Here is a 17,243-nt window from a genome sequence, read left to right on the forward strand (position 1 = left end):
ATAGGACATATAGTTAACAGTCTGGCTACCACTATGCATGTAGGGGCCTCTGAGGACTTCTTGGAAAAAAACAGTTGGCTGCAAGGCTTTTGACTGGGACTGGTCATGTGCAACACATCTCACCAGTTCTTAAAAGACTATATTGGCACTCCTTTTCAGAGCACAATTCAAAGTTCAGGAGCGTATCCTTTAAAGCAATATACAGCTTGAGACTCAGGTACTTAAAATGCTCCCAAATGAATCTACCCAAATGTTAACATCATCTTCTGGGCCTGGGTGGCTGTGCCTTTGGAGAGGAGGTACGTAGCAACTGAAAAAACTCTTTTCAGCTGTGGCACCCCATCTTTGGTGTTCCCCCAGTGAGGCTTGCCTACGGCCGAGTCTCTCATGTCCTTTTGGGACCTTGTCCTGCTCAGGTGCCCTTTGATTTTTGTTTCCTGTGATATGTTAATTTGTTGTTGTTGTTGTTGTTGTTGTTGTTGTCATTGTCGTCAATAACCATGAATCATAGAATCATTGGGTTGGAAAGGGTACCAGGGGTCATGTAGCCAATTCCCCTGCAATGCTGAAAACTCAAATGCCCTATTTTTGCTTTGATCTATTTTTTAAACATTGTTTTAAGTAAGTTTTACTTGAAGGGTAGGGATGATATGATAATGTATGCATGTTCAGCAATTTTGCTGTTGTATTGTAATAGCCTGGAGTTAAGTTCTAGTTACAGGTAGGTAGCCGTGGTGGTCTGCCATAGTGAAAAAAAAATTTAAAAAAATTGGTATGATCTTTCATGTGCATGCACACTTCTTCAGATACACTGAAAAAGAAGTCACCAGACCCTTATATATAGTGAGAAGGTGTGCGTGGGGGGGGGGGTGTCTGTTGACTTCTGTTTCAGTGTATCTGAAGAAGTGTGCATGTACACGAAAGATCATACCAATAACAAACTTGGTCTCTAAGGTGCTACTGGAAGGAATTTTTTTATGGAGTTAAGTTGTGAGCCAGGCATTCTAGGGGTCAAAATACATTAGGTGGCTTTAGGCCAGGAGTGGTTAGCCTGGGCTCTTCCAGATGTTGCTCAGCTATGAGCATAGCTGTCAACGTTTCCCCTTTTTAAGGGAAATTCCCTTATTCCGAATAGGATTCCTCGCAAGAAAAGGGAAAATTTGACAGCTATGGCTTTGAGTTCTATCATCCTTGAACATTGGCTATGTTGGCAAGGGCTGATGGGAGTTGGAGTACAACAACATGTTGCGTGCTGTAGGTTAGCCATCTCTTTTAGGCAAAGCACTCACTTTCAACCTTAACTTCCCCCTCCATGAATTCATAATGCTAGCTTATTTTAAAAGGTTGTTGTAAGAATTGCTAATGCACATGGCTGGCCCAAGACATTTTGTCACACGAGGCAACCACAAAATGCTGCTTCCTCCCTCCTGCCAGGGAAGAAGGTATGAGTGATGATCTACCAGCGGTGAAGGGTGCTCCCACTGCTCCTGGGGCGGACACATGTCCCCTTGTGGGGGGGGGGGATATGGAGTGTGAAGGAGCCCACTGCACCTGGCCATCCCTCACACCCAAAGCAACACCAGCCATTGGAATGACACACTGCTCGGGGCTGGTATCACTTCAGTGGTGAGGGCTGGCTCTGTTCACCCTCCAAGCCCCTCCATGGAAATACACCAAAGCTGCTTGAAGAGTGTTTCCATGGTGGGGTGTGTTGCTCCAGTGGCAAGGGCTGGCCTGGTGCAGGGGCTCTGTTTGCTGTTCACACCCCAGCATGGAAACACTCCTTACTTTCAGTTAATGTGGTACATCTCTTCAGGAAGGGCTTCATTTGAGCCTGAACTCTGGTTCTTTGAGAATGCCATTGAGAATGCCACAGTGGTGACCTGGTAAATATTGCGTAACTCTAGCAGTCATGGAATCGGAGGATGGGTCCTCTGGTTAGAGAACAGGAAGCAGAGAGTAAGAATAAATAGACAGTCCTCATAACGGATGTGCCAGGTGTATAAGACCTCACAGGTATCTGCATAGGGACTGGATTACTTTTTTTTAATGGTTCATAAATGATTTGGAGTTAGAAGTGAGCAGTGAGGTGACCATGTTTGCTGATGGCAATGAGATTGCAAGGAAAGAGCAGCCCAAATGACCACTGGGTCACAGCAACCCACCTGGGAGGAAATGATACCGTGTTTGGGGCTTTTTAGTTTAGAAAAGGGTGAGTAATGAGGAATATGAGAGAGGTGTTCACAAATATTTATGATGTGGAGATAGTGGATAGAGAGATGTGTTTTCCCCTCTCCCATGGTACTCAAACAAAATGAAGCAAGGTTCAGGCAGACAAAAGGAAGTCATTCTTCACACAGGGTATACTGAAGCTATGGAATTCACTGCCACAATATGTGGTGATGATTCTAAAAGGGGATGGGACCAATTCATGGAGGGCAGACCTATCAGTGGCTACAATACATGATGCCTCTAAAGAACAGTTATGGAGAAATAACCAGAGGGAGAGGGCTATTGGCCTTGTCTGCTGCTTATGTACTTTCGATTGGCACATGGTTCACCATTTTGTGAAATGGGGTGCCTAAGTATATAGGCATAGGGTCAGCAAAGTTTTTGTGGCTTGGGGCAGTTCACGGTCCCGCAGATGCCGCGGTGGGCCATAGTGTGCATGCGTGTGTGCATGCACGCATGCGCAAACACTATTTCAGGTGCTCCTTCTGGCATGGAGGAGGTGTGTGCAGCTTCCCATTGGCTGCAGAAGCTTCCAGCAGCCAATGGGAAGCTGGCCAGTGTCGCAGAAGGCTGTCCCCGCTCTGCTCCGCGTCGATTTAGCATGGTGCACGGGAGCTGACCAAGTGGGCGTCCATGGGCCAGTTAAACAACCCCCATGGGCCACTTGTGGCCCATGGACCTTAAGTTGCCGACCCCTGATATAGGCCTTTGGCCAGACTCCATAGTGCTGCTTTTGCAACTGAAGCCTAACATGGTGCCATCTGGATGTTGCTAGACTACAACACCCATCATCCCTGACCCATCATGCTGGCTGGGACTGAGGGAAGTTATAGTCTGACATCTGGAGGGCACCACACCAGCTAATATTAAAACCTAATTTGACTTCAGGAAAAGGAATAAGCACTCATGAGTTGAGTATGCAGACAACCTTCTAGCTTTTCTGATAGATCTTCTCAAGCTGGCCTAGGATCCTAACATCTCTTTCTTTACATGTAAAGAAAGGGTGTGAAGCTCTATTCTACAGGGTGGCTGGTATGTCTTTCAGAAGAGAGGGTGGGAAACAGTGCAGAAATCACATTTCTAATGTAAGATATTCACAGTTGCAGAGTAAGCCCTTTCCTTCTTATCCCCCCCTCCGACTTTCCCCCCTGTAGTATGAGACAATGTGTCATTTCTAGGTGGGTTAATAGCCATGGATATTAAAGGTAAAACTGGGGCCTCCTCAGCCTGTGTGAAGCTTGGGCACGTGGTCTTCAGCATGCATCCATCTATGTTCATATGCACACATGCATCCTGGCCAATGGTTGCCATTTGCTTGATGAAGAAGTGAAGTCCAGAAGTAGAGGTGGGGTCTTCCTCTGTCATTGCAAGGCGAGTCTGTTGCTATTGTCAAATGAATGGAAAGCAGCAATGTTTTAATTGCTAGATCAACTGGTGAAAGCTTCCATTCCTTCAATGGGGCCCACTTTTAATTGGAGAGGACTCGTTTTTAAAAAGCAGGGCTGCCAGTTCTGTGGGCTTTTTTGATTTGTGGTATGTTGCGGAAATGGATAAGAGGTCTTTTTCTAAAAGTAATGGTAGATATTGTTAAAATGTGCCTGCAATACCGAGATTTCAATAATAGGCAAATATATTTAAATTGGTCATAAGGTTGCCAGCTGCATTTAAAAGGCACACACTCAGAACCAATACTAAACTCTTCGCGTTGCTGAGGGCAGTTGTACAAGCGGTCACTCCCCTCTCCACAGCCACCTGTATCCCGGAAGTCTTGATCTCCTACTTCTCTGACCTTTCCACCTTTCCACTTTTATGGCCACGGAGGTGTTTCTCAAGGCTAGACATTTGCTTTTCCTCAAAACTAATAATCTATCCGGCCTTTTGCTGGGGTGGAGCAGAACCGCAATTAGCTATGTATTTTTATTGATTTTTACTGATTGGGGGGCAGCTGCCCACCAGCCCCCTGCCTCCCTTGGCTATGCACATGATCTACCCATTTACTAGGAGCAAGCCACAATGAAACCAGTGCTCAAATAAAAACTCCTGGAATCGGGCTGCTGCCGCCTTGGTTGGGCGCTACCAGCTCATCTCCTTTTGCTTTCCTGGTGCAGGGTCCAGCCAGCACCAGTGAGTCATGTGTTGCGGGGGGTTGGACTAGATGACCCTTTGGGACACCTTCCTACTCTACAATTCTGTGATCCCTCAGCTTAACTCTTTCTCGAGAATCATTATTTCTCCCTCCCCTCCCCTCTCCTTTCTCCCCCTCCCCAATGCCCATCTCTCGGTCTGTCTGTCTCATTGCTTCTCTCTCTCCCCCACTCTCCCCTCCTTCTCTCTCTCCCCTTCCTCATTACCTGTCTGTCTCTCATTACTTCTCTCTCCCTCCCTCCCCCCTCCCCGTTTCTCAATTTTGTCTGCTAGAACTTCCTCAGTCAGCTGCAATTCAGACACAGTCACGCGCGCTAAAGCCCCTTCCAGCTCCGGGGATCTGCCTCATAGTCGCTTTCCCCTCCCCCCCCCAAAAAGTTTCTTTCCTGGGAACATTCCTTCAGCTTCGAATCAGCACCTTCTTTATCCCCCCATTTTGCCATTGCAGAGCCAAATCGAAAAACGGGGGCAGATCGTTGCGAGAGAGACTAGAAAAAATCGGCTTGAATTTGCCAGCCGGCCGGCGCAAAGCGGCAAATGTCACCTTACTCACCTCCCTGGTGGAAGGTAAGCAGGCGCGGCCCGCGCGGATCCCCCCCGCGGCGCCCCCGGGCGGCTCTCGAGGGCGGGGGAGCGGGGACATTTCGCACCAGGCTCCTGCATTGAGTGGAAATCGTTGCCGGGGTAGCACCGAAGCTCCGGCACGCATGAAGCTCGGCCCATATCTCCACTCTGGGGGCGTGTAGATCTCGCCATCCGAAATGGCTTGACTTCAGCCTGTGCTTCGGAGTGAGTCCCACTGAGGGCAGCGAGACGTGCTTTGGAATCAGCAGGCCTCTGGGGTCACAACCCAATTCATCCTAAGAGGTGTTGGGAACTGTCATTGAGATGCAACTGCACAGACCCAAGAACAGTAAATTAATATACCAAGAGGTGCTGTGTGGGCGTTTGAGTTAAGTAGCAACTCTTCCTTGGGATGGAGGAGAATATAAAAACAGAAACTTTAAACATGGGTGGATTTTTTTTGGAGGGGAGGGTGGGGGGAGGTTGGCTGCTTGCATTGTCTTATTATGAAGGTAATACCAATGGAACTCCATTGATGCTAGTGGGAGCTTTCTATTGCAATTGCGCTCTCTTTCTGTGTGTGTGTGTGTTTGTAGGAGTATTTTTCCAGGGTTGCAGAGAAGAAAGGGGAGTTGCTGCTAGATTCCAAACTAAGCTCCCAATCCTATGCATATTTACTTGCAAGTAATCCCTTCAGTGTTCAGCGGCTGGGCCCCAGTCAATATGGATAGAACTGTGCTTTGTGGAAAATTTAGTTCTGGGTTATAGAGAGGCATGCTGGCTCAGAGAAGAATTGGAGGCTTCCCCTTGACAAATACTTGTATCTGACACTAATAAGGATTCACATAATTCTTTCAAAAGCAGAATTAAAAAAACACCACTGGGTATCATTAGTATACTATATGTAATTATTGACTTGAGGGTTCCAAAATCTGGTTATTTGAATGTGATTAAGCTGTAAACCTGAATGAAGCCATTAGAAAAGTCAGCATACCTACTTCAGGAATAAAGAAGAAGAAGAAGAGTTTGGATTTGATATCCCGCCTTTCACTCCCTTTAAGGAGTCTCAAAGCGGCTCACATTCTCCTTTCCCTTCCTCCCCACAACAAACACTCTGTGAGGTGAGTGGGGCTGAGAGACTTCAGAGAAGTGTGACTAGCCCAAGGTCACCCAGCAGCTGCATGTGGAGGAGCGGAGACGCGAACCCGGTTCCCCAGATTACGAGACTACCGCTCTTAACCACTACCAGTATCAGAGGCCTTTGCTAGTTACCGTATTTTTTGCACCATAACACTCACTTTTTTCCTCTTAGAAAGTAAGGGGAAATGTCTGTGCGTGTTATGGAGGAAATGCCTATGGGTGGCATGCCTACGAATTTTCCTCCTCTAAAAACTACGTGCGTGTTATGGTCGGGTGCGTGTTATAGAGTGAAAAATACGGTACTTGACAAAATTCTGCTTCTGTTTGGATCTCCAAGATATCACTCAATTTCCTGGTTCCTAAGTTATTGTTAAAATAATGATGATGATGAAGGTCCATTTCAGGAGAGGCATTTAATGAGAAGTGAAGATATTCCAAAGTTTATAAAGTAAATAGGAAATGATCACAGAAAATGGAGAGGAGAGGGATGAGCTGCTTGCTGAGGAAAGCAGCCCAAAGGTCCCTTAAGACTGAGATGGACAGCAAACTTGCACATAATAAACTGCTGATAGTGTATGATTACAGTCCATCATGCATTACTCAGGGGTCATTTCTGTGTTGGACAACGATGTAAGAGTATAACTCCACCCAAACCCTATTCAAGTGCTTCAGGAATTCTCAAAGTTAACCGGGAACTAGAATTGTGCGTGCAACTATTAGAGTGAGATGCATTTGTGTTTGTGAATATTGGAGTGAGATGCATTACAAAATATACAAAATTGTTGCTGAGCAAGCCAAACAGTTTCCCTTAAAGAACTATATCTTGGCCTATCCTTCTGAATTAGCAGCTGCTTCAGCAATATCCCACTCTCTTCCACGGCTCTTCCATTTTATTGCCTGTGGCAAAAATGTTTCATTCATCACTGTTCAGGATTCACAAGGGGCAGGGAGTCTGGTCTTTATCTTGTAAGTTTCATAAGGAGAATTAAACATCCATGGTGAATGGAGATTTGATGAAGGTCATCTTTCTCTCCCACTTCCTTTCCTTTTCAAAATAATGTGTCATTAGGATTATTAGACATATTTGTTTTTATAGGCAACAGTCTCTGGGGTTGCCTTGATCCTCCTTCTCCTCCACTAGCTTTAAACTACAGTGTGGTATCAGTAATCAGAAAAGGGGCAGGTATTTAAATTTTACAATAACTTATTTTATAATATTATAATTACCCCCAGTACCATAGCTATAATCCACACTGACTGTGGATGGACTTAAGGATTGTTTGTAAAACAGAACATTCCCAATTAAATGATGGTATTTTGATTAGGACAGCATTGTGCAGATGTTGTAAAGCTTGCGTCCACGAGTAGCAACAAATCCACTATAAATTCCCATTTCAACAAGCCCTTACTGTTCCTGAATACACGTACACAGAATTTTATCCTACATGCTACATTTTGAGGGAGATGTAGTGAGTGAAGGTATTTTTATTTTTCAGGGGCAAAGGGATAAATTTCAGCGGGATGCAAGCACCAATTGATGAAGTACATGATGTTTTACACTGGAACACAGTCAAAAATATCAAAATACAAAATGAGAACACAAAATACATAACAAGTAACAACAACAGAATGTATACATGTGTTGACTGACTGCTGTTGTATTTTTTGGTAGCCTGTTTAGGGGTTCAGTTCTGTTTAGGAACCCAGCCTGAGGCTTGCACTCTGCTTCGTTAGGGTAGGGCTCACTCATGTTAACGGGGTGCTTTTGGACTTCTGTTGTGCATGAAAAGAATTGATGGTCCTCCACAGCCACATTGGAATGGAAATACAGCCTTCACATCTCCCTCACCTAAGAGATATGGAGACTCTTGATGGACAGTTTTGGCATCCAGTTGAGCAAGGGAGTTGTGCAGGGAAAATTTCTAATATAACACTAGAGGAACAGGAGGTTTGGAGAACTTTGCACTATCCATTCCTGCATATCAACAGAATCCCCAAGTTCACTTGCAACAAGGGAGGAAAACCGCGTGCTACAAATGCCAGAGGTACAGTCTTGTCCATTTTTCATGTAGTTCAGGACTGAGCATTTGTGCTTGGAGGCTAGACAAGACTTAGCTCAACTTGGAGCCCTAATATAATGCTAGCATCCAATGATCTAAAGCTCCTGAGTCCTTATTCTTCCTAACTGCAACTCAGTCTGTAACTTCTTACAATAGCATTACATTGCTTTGTATTTATGACAGGCTGGATGTCTTGTATGTTCTCCAAGTTGTGAATGTTAAGTGAGGCTTTGCTCAATCAGTATCCAGGCCTTCTACCACAGGGGAAGAAGGAACTCCTTTCTTTGCTTGAATTTCTCTTCCAGCTCTACTTATTAGAGAACCTACAATGCTATGAGAGTCTAGAACACTGTTTTTCGCTTCCTGGACTCTGGCCTATTGAAAGAAGGTGTTATAACAAGTGTGCAAGCCTGTTTGTTTTTAATTGTTTGCCAATTAATTTTATGGGAAGGAGGGCAACGAAGGTAGAGAAAGCAGTCTGAATAAAGTGTACATGAAGAGCTCAAAAATAACTCTTGGGAAAGAGAATAATAAAACCCAACTGTATTTTTTTCCAGTGTTGCACTCCAAAGGTACAATTCAGTCAAAAGTAAGCGCTATAAAATTGGACCGATCTCAATAGAAGAAATAAGTGTGCATGTCAATCTCCCCCATTGAAATAAATGGGGCTTCAAAGTGCTTAGCTGAACAGCTCTTTCCACAATATTGCCAGCACAACCTTGGGGAGTAAAACTACTTCTTATCTTAGTCTTGGTGTAAGGCTGACCCCACTACTAAGTGATATCATTATTATGGCACTTAACAGTCACAGCTTCCTTCAAAGAATTTTGGGAACTGTAGATTTATTAGGAATCTTTAGATTCCCATCATAGAACACCTTTCAGGGGGTGGAATTGTCGGGTTGGCCGGGGGCATGGACAACCCCCCGGCAAATGACAGGAATGTTTCCAGCCTGTCCCCCCCATCAGCGTGCAGCTCTAGGGAGTTCCGACAGCCTTCCCCGACGATTTATAGTGACTCAAGTCTTGGAGACATTGAGCACACATCCAGAGTCCAGCAGAGATAAAACGCAGTCAGAGCTAGGCTGAGGTTGTGAGCACGAAGCTGCTTTATTAAGCATAAGGCAGAACAAAATTAAACATGTCTCCTCTCTCTGGTCTTCCTCGGAGAGAAGGCAGAAGTGAAAGCAAAAACAAATGGAAACAGAGTACAATACAGTAAAACATCCGCTCTCGTGAGTCCAACAGTCGATGCTGGAATGCATAACACAGACATGTGATGAACCAATCCTAAACAATATCTGCACAGTGAGAGGAATAGAAACCCAACAGGAATAACTAATTCAGGTTTGCTGTGTAGACATGCACAATGTGCATTTCCCTGTTTGTGTGATTCAACCTGCTTGCTAACAGCTTCAGCCAGCATCTAGTTGAGCTGATGTGGTTATATTGGTTACCCTTTCATAGCCCAGGTCGCAGACATTTAATGCTCTAGAACTCTACTACGTTCAGTATGACCAATGGCTTAATGCAATGCTAAGGATGAAGGTGCAGGACATCTGCAAATGACTGAAGAAGAAGATCGTGATAACTGAAAAGTTAGTTTTTGGTCTGACAGATCTAAGGATCTGACTATATGCCAGTCTCATTCAGTTAGTATTCACTTGGCTAAGAAGGATTGTGTCAATGTGGTCGACCTGTGATGATCAAAGCTGCTCATCTTTCCCCAGGAGAAGCTGTACATTTAGCTCGGGATTTTGGATACATCTGTGAAACTGAGTTCCCAGCCAAAGCTGTTTCTGAGTACCTGAACAGACAGCATACAGACCCTACTGATCTCCACTCCAGGAAGAATATGCTGCTTGCCACAAAGTGAGTAGGAATAACCCTGTAATATACTTTGCTTTCAACATTCTGGCCCTGAAACTGATAGTTTCATGTTGATACTTTAGCAGGTTGTTTTTGTGGGATCAGTAGATCTTAAATTACAAAACAGATCACACTGTCACAACTTTTGCTCCCTGTGGATTTTATCCCCTTGGTATAATTTTCAGATTAACAGATACGTTGTGGTAGTGTTCACATATCAAGCTCAGATCAGATTTGTCTACTGCTGGGTTATTTATTACATTTGATATATTGCTTTCCCTCCAAAGAGCTCCAAGTGGCTTATATATGGTATCCAGGAGGTCTCTCATTCAGGAAGCACCCAAGGTGGAACAATATTTTATGTTACAGCAAACTAGTAGCGAAGTATCAGCATGAAGGCATCCCCTCCGAAACATGAAAAGTGGTGTGGCCAGGACTCTGGGAACATGGTCTCCCTTTCATTATTAGAATCCTACTGGGGTTGAAGGCTTGAATAGGAAGGCTCTTGTGACTTAATGAGCATGTGTATTGTATACAGTACCATGTGGGCTCATGAAGACATCTGAAGGCAGCCCAGTATTGGGAAGCTTTTAAAGTCTGCTGTTTTTTCGTGTTCATTTATATTCTGTTGGAAGTCACTCAGAGTGGCTGGGGCAACCCGGTCAGATGAGCGGGATACAATCAACAAACACAAGCAAACAAACAATTTTCTGTAATACAATCCAAATGTATTGTAGGGTTTTGTTTGGTTAGACATTCTTTTCCATTCTAAAATGGTTGGCTGAGGTGCTCTAGTGTTGGCCGAGGGTGGAGGTGGAAGGAAGGCACAAAGCCAGTCAGAAGGGTCTCTATAGTAGCAATTGACTGACTTTCTCCAGTTCTAGATAGAAGCAGGGTTTTCACAAACCAGAGGAATTAAGGGAGAGTCTGGGCTGCATCAATAGTATAGCATCTAGATCAAGGGAAGTAATAGTGCCACTGTATTCTGCTCTGGTCAGACCTCACCTGGAGTACTGTGTCCAGTTCTGGGCACCACAGTTCAAGAAGGACACTGACAAACTGAAACGTGTCCAGAGGAGGGCAACCAAAATGGTCAAAGGCCTGGAAACGATGCCTTATGAGGAACGGCTAAGGGACCTGGGCATGTTTAGCCTGGAGAAGAGGAGGTTAAGGGGTGATATGATAGCCATGTTCAAATATATAAAAGGATGTCACATAGAGGAGGGAGAAAGGTTGTTTTCTGCTGCTCCAGAGAAGCGGACATGGAGCAATGGATCCAAACTACAAGAAAGAAGATTCTACCTAAACATTAGGAAGAACTTCCTGACAGTAAGAGCTGTTTGACAGTGGAATTTGCTGCCAAGGAGTGTGGTGGAGTCTCCTTCTTTGGAGGTCTTTAAGCAGAGGCTTGACAACCATATGTCAGGAGTGCTCTGATGGTGTTTCCTGCTTGGCAGGGCGTTGGACTCGATGGCCCTTGTGGTCTCTTCCAACTCTATGATTCTATGATTCTATGAGTCAGAATGAACAAAAAGGTAAAACCGGAAAAGCAAAAAGCTGCAGAAGAGAGGTTCCTAAGACCAGGAGCACCCTATTAATGTGAAATAACCAGCAACATCTGTGCCTTCAGGTTTATAGGTTTATAGTATATTTGCATTATGGAAGCTATCAACATTCAAAACAGTTGGCCACAGGCTCATTGCAGTGCATCAGACAACTTTTTCTGTGTGTGTTTTGTTTAAGAAGGTTGTGTGGATTGATTAAGGTAGCGTGGATAAAATTGTACATAGTGAGTTGCTGCATGCAGATGTGTCTCTCTTGAAGGCAGCTTTTGTGATTTGAAAAGATGTTTTCATGTGGAAGCCATATTTTGGTTTTGGTTAGTGTTGTCTGAGGCTGCTAGAACTGACATTAAATCCAGCGTGATTTTCCTTGACCCCCCCTCTCCCCAATTCTGATCTTTAGCGTATTTACTTAGAAACAAACCCCTTTGATTTCAGGGGAGATAATATATGATATATCCAAAACTTGAAAGGTCCAGATGTGAAGCCCTTTCAACTGGATAGCTCAGTTGGTTAGATGGTGGTGCTGATAACACCAAGGTTGCAGGTTCAATCCCCATATGGGACAGCTGCATATTCCTGCATTGCAGGGGGTTGGACTAGATGATCCTCAGGGTCCCTTCCAACTCTACAATTCTATGATTCTCCCCCAAAGTGCTGTATAAATGTTTACCTTCTGAGGAGCTGACTTTGTGAATCGACACAGTTGGTCTTCCATATTTAGCAATCAGTTTCAGGTAACACAACATTTTGACAGATGGGATCATTTCCCATTCATCCCAACGCCAGTAAAACATGGAAAACCAATTCCAGTGGGCCTTATGAAATCACTTCCAAAAGCCATACTATTTACCCCCAAATTCTCAATGGGTGTTAAATACAGTATTCTCTGTGCTTAATTTGCAATTTCTTTAACAACCCACCTGTACTTCCGTATTCCTTGGGCTCTAATAATTTGAATCTTCAATTCTGTGAGTGGATTTATCTCTACAGTGGTTGTGTAGCTGTTGCTTTGCTTAATTTCCCCCTCCTGATGTGGTCCAAAATAACAAAAAAAAAATCAATTAATATTTTTGCAATAGCTTCAATGAGATTTGATTCCTGTGCTTCCAAATTTCTTCCGAGTGACTCTGCTGTTATCTGCATGTGTACATTTTCCCATTTCATCTGTGTTCAGATATAGTTAATTCAGGATGGTGTTGCACATTCTTGCTGTTTCATCCTGTTCTGTTTGGTTGCGCAGATCTGTCCACCTGGAGATGTGTGTCACTTGCTTCTTTGGAATTGTGATACTGTTAACTGGGTGGGCCTAGTAGTTGTGTGTTGTTGTTTAGTCTTTTAGTTGTGTCCAACTCTTTGTGGCCCCATGGACCAGAGCACGCCAGGCACTTCTGTCTTCCACTGCCTCCCGCAGTGGAAGACAGTAGTTGTGTAGCCATGGTGAAAGCGATTGTGTGAGGGCTAGACACAGTCCTTTTCCTGTGGTGAAAAAACTAAGGACTGACTGTTTCTGTATCAATGCATTAGTCACTTGCTAGTGGCCTCTTCTCTTGCTGTTCTAGAAATATGTGTGGGGAAGACGAAAGATGCCAAAATGTTGCTTTCTTGTCTGATTGATATTTGGGTTAGAAGGAAACAAATAATTGGCCAGACACAGTTCCTGCATCCAGGCATTGTCAGATCCATGTGGATGGGGGATAAAAGTTGAAGATGGTGCCAGCCATGAGTTTTGTGTATAGGGTTCCTACAGTGGTTACTTCCTACAATGGTGGGGAAGCTGTGGCCCTCCAAATGTTGGACTCAAGTTTCCATGAGTCCCTGCTAGCATGGCCAATGGTTGGGGATCATGGGAGACATAGTCCAGCAACATCTAGAGGGTTACAAGTTCCCCAGCTGTGCTCTAGAAACTATGCTGCACTCAGAGCAACTGCTCTAGAAAACCCACGGCAACGCGTATACCAGGGACGTCCCTTCTGGTCACTGTAAGAGGCTGAGCTGATGACATTAAGGTCCAGGTGCAGTATAGTGTGGACAAGGATGTGTCTTAAGCTTGACTTCTGGGGTTTTGGCCTTGATGAAGGAGCTGGCATTGGATTGTGCCGTCACTTCAACCTGAGTGAAATACACCATTCAGCTCACACTTATTGCAGGGCTGCAAGGTTGCTTAATGGTGTGGGAGGAAATGTCAGTTTAGAAATGTCAGTTGTGATGGATCAAATGGTAAAACTGCATTACCATTCTCATGCCAACAGATAAAATGCACTCGTTGCATTAATTTTTGCAAAACTGGTTTGCCAAAATTGGCATAACATGACTCGCTTCTTTGTCAACCCATCTTTCCCTATGAAGGGTGACCTTGGGCCTAACCCCCTGTCAGCAGAAAATTCTTAAGTTGATTTCCATAGGATTCTTGGCTATCCATCCAAGATGACAAAAAATAAATTTCACCCCACGCCTTCCAATGTTTACTGTTAATCATCCATATATCTGACGCTTTTACAGCAGCAGCTTGGGGGGCAGCAGGGGGGGTGGAATATTAAATCTGCTGCTATATTTAGATGTCTCTCTCTAGCTCATTGAAACTTTTACAATAGCTTTTCTATTTGTTTGATTTATGCCTCCCTTTGGCTCCTGTGCCATATTGTTTGGTGTTTTATGGCAGGCTTAGGCCTTTGGTAGTGTAGGGCTGCCTGTTTTCCCCCCACACGTTCTTTCTTGCAGGCAGGCCTCAAACAGATCTCATTTATTTCGTGCCCTAGGATGTGGCTTTCTCCGTTGACAGCGTAATTTAAAGAAATATATGGATGGCTGAAAAATCATTTGCTCAAATTTGTCCAGATGTTTTTTAGACGTGATTGGAATTTGATTGCCCTTTTCCGCAGGGTCAAAAGATATTAATGTCCCAGAACTTTAATTGCTCACAGAGCCTTTGCTCTTTGAAGATGGAAAAATATTTGGCCTGCAAATTTGACATTTCTACTTTTTTCTCCTTTTGTTTCCTAATGGATAAGACGCACATACAAGAACTTTTTCCATCATCTGAAACATTTGATCTGCTTTCAGTTTCAGGACTGCACAGCTGGACCATCCTATTATAATATGGCTCTGTGCCTAACATAACTACCTGACTACTTCACACCATTTATGTCTCATTGTGAACTCTTATCTCATTTGTCATGAATTGGGGCAAATGTTTTTTGTTTAATCATACAACATTTCTTGGCTTAGCAACGCTAAGAAATTTGTGTCAGCAACAGACTTTTTTGTGAATGGCTGCTGTCAATTACCACAATCTGTATTTTCTGCATTTCCCCCCTTTTGACATGAATGTTTACAGTTCCACTCCACTACTCCACTTGTGTATGTATACTTCAGGGTAACCCTTCATGCATCTGGTGAAGTGGACTGGTGCCCATAAAACCTTTTCCCATGATGAATTTATTAGTTTTAAAGTGCCACAAGTTCATCTTGTTCTGTTTAGAAGGTCAATATGTATTCAGCACTCCTGCACCTTATTTCTAACCATTTGTATGATAAATAGATTTGGGTGAAATCCATGGGCTTTAAAGGATCATGGTGTGGGAATGTTAAGGAAGGTAGGAGAGGATATATTGTTTTGATATTATCCCTCCACACTCACACTAGTGAGTAAACAGCAGAGCACATTCCCTTTGCAACTTATTGGAAGCAAGTTGATGATTCGTTAGAATCCTTTAATTAAGCAATCCAGTCTGGTTTGTCCAGTCTGGATTGTTCCTGGTAAGTTTCTCATTTATTTCCCCCTTAAAATAATAATAACACATCACAGTCTTCTCTAAAAGTAAGAATAAAGTTTTACTCAAATTCAGTTCACAGCAGTAATCCGAAGGCAGGCTTTACCTTGTGGTTACAGTGAAAAGAAGTCTGAGCTGCATCTCAGACTTTCTGCTTTTGGGCTCTATCCTATGTGAAGGTCGAGCCATGCACTGGCTAAGAGCCAGAAGAGCGAAAGTCCAAGAGTAAGAGTAAGAGAGTGCGAGTCCAAGAGAGAGATGGTTGCATAGCCAGCCCTTTTACCTGGTCAGCTAGGGCCCTGCCCATCTGCCTGGTCACACACAGGGGAGGAGAATCAGAGCAGGTATAACAGGAAGTCCTGCTTGTCTGGAGCCACATTCCTCTGTGTGTCCATTCTAGGCAACAGGAAAATATGGAACTTGACTGCTCTAGCAATAATACACCCCACACATGGTACCCTACCTCAGTAAATAAGTTAGATGGGCTTTCACTCCAGATTGTAGATTGCATCCATTTGTCTGCTTTAATCAAACATGTGTCATATATTCGCGGGCTGCATTGCATTTAGAAAAAGGGTTTAACTTTACTTGTCACACACTTTGCTACTGTACCTGAAGTGGAGCTTCGTTAGTGGAATGTTAATGAGCAAAAAGGGCTGGCATTCATCCTCCAGGCCCCAATGTGGCCAAATAGTGGTGAATAGAAAGGCAAGGCTGTAAACATCTGTGTGCCTACCTATCTGCTAGTGGAGCCTTAGAAACAGGGGATGGAAACTAGGATTGCAATTTCCGCAGAGGTGAGGATTTTTTTCTCCTATATGACAAATATATTAATAAATATAATGTGCCCACCTTTCCATTAAAGGTATGGAAACGTAGCACTATAAATAATGTTTTTCCTTGAATGTTCTTTGGTGTTTTTGGCTTTGGAACAGCAAAATGATGACGGTATTCAGAACATGTATTACTACGGCAAATGCAGCAGACACTCCAATTTGATGAGGGATTTATACTCTTGCCCCCCCCCCGCCCCGTCACCCCACGTTTGCCATATTTTTGTGGGGCTGCTTCCTATTATACCATAGAAGTCTTATACAACAGAAGAGCTTACCGTTCTGAACATGTTTGATTATCTTCATCTAATCTTGCCCATAACTGAACAATGAATAAAATATCCCCATGGTTTTAAAATCATTTTTCATCATGTGCTAAAGCATTCTTCCTGGTTTATCCTGGTGTGGTTTTTGCTTTCATGCTCTATAGTGGTCTGTGTAGGAGCGCATAATGTTCACCACATTGGACTTCAACTGTGTCCTGAGCTGTGTTGGGCATTGAGCTGCATCAGAGTTAGCTCTGCTCTTTTACTTATTTGTGTGTGTTTAGTTTCTCAGAGACAGAAGAAAAATAGTTGGAGTAGGGAAGAGAGGAAAAGTAATGAAAGATAGATGGGTAGTGTTACAAATGTAAAAGCAAAATGTAAATGTAAAAAGGAAATGCAAAAGTGTTTCCTGTCAACAGACTAACTGAAGCTCACCAGAGATTCTCAGGTTGATGTACAATGATGTTGGATATAAAACAGCTGTCCCAAGACTCGGGGTCCTGGGATGGACCCTTAAAATAAAGTCTGAGCAAAGTTGGTGAAGCAGCAAAGGTTCATTAATTGCTTGCAACGATGGGTGTCCAAAGCAGGCACACCCAAATTCCACAAAACACAAGTTTATATCACCTTCCCTCTCCTGTCCTCCACTGGGTTACAGCCTATCACAATCTCCTAATTAAAATACTAAAATCTTCTCCTCTGTTGACATCTTCCATTCCCCTGAATTCAGGGACCATTACCCTTAATTACTTTTGACGAAATAAGGAAGCGTGTTCCTATGCTTTCACACATCTACCCAA

At 43.7% G+C, this 17,243-nt stretch overlaps 1 protein-coding gene across 8 annotated transcripts in view; it reads left to right on the forward strand.

Annotated features, from left to right (window-relative positions):
* TFAP2B (transcription factor AP-2 beta) overlaps positions 1-17,243 on the forward strand; it is a 76,438-nt gene that overhangs the window by 31,060 nt on the left and 28,135 nt on the right. For all 8 annotated transcript variants that reach the window (XM_053380385.1, XM_053380386.1, XM_053380384.1 and 5 more), the window contains 2 exons: positions 4,826-4,944; positions 9,871-10,012. In XM_053380385.1, coding sequence (XP_053236360.1) covers positions 4,826-4,944; positions 9,871-10,012 — 261 coding nt within the window. The remainder of the gene's footprint in view (positions 1-4,825; positions 4,945-9,870; positions 10,013-17,243) is intronic.

Source organism: Podarcis raffonei, chromosome 3, assembly GCF_027172205.1.
Source record: "Podarcis raffonei isolate rPodRaf1 chromosome 3, rPodRaf1.pri, whole genome shotgun sequence".
In the NCBI taxonomy this organism is placed as follows: Eukaryota; Metazoa; Chordata; class Lepidosauria; order Squamata; family Lacertidae; genus Podarcis; species Podarcis raffonei.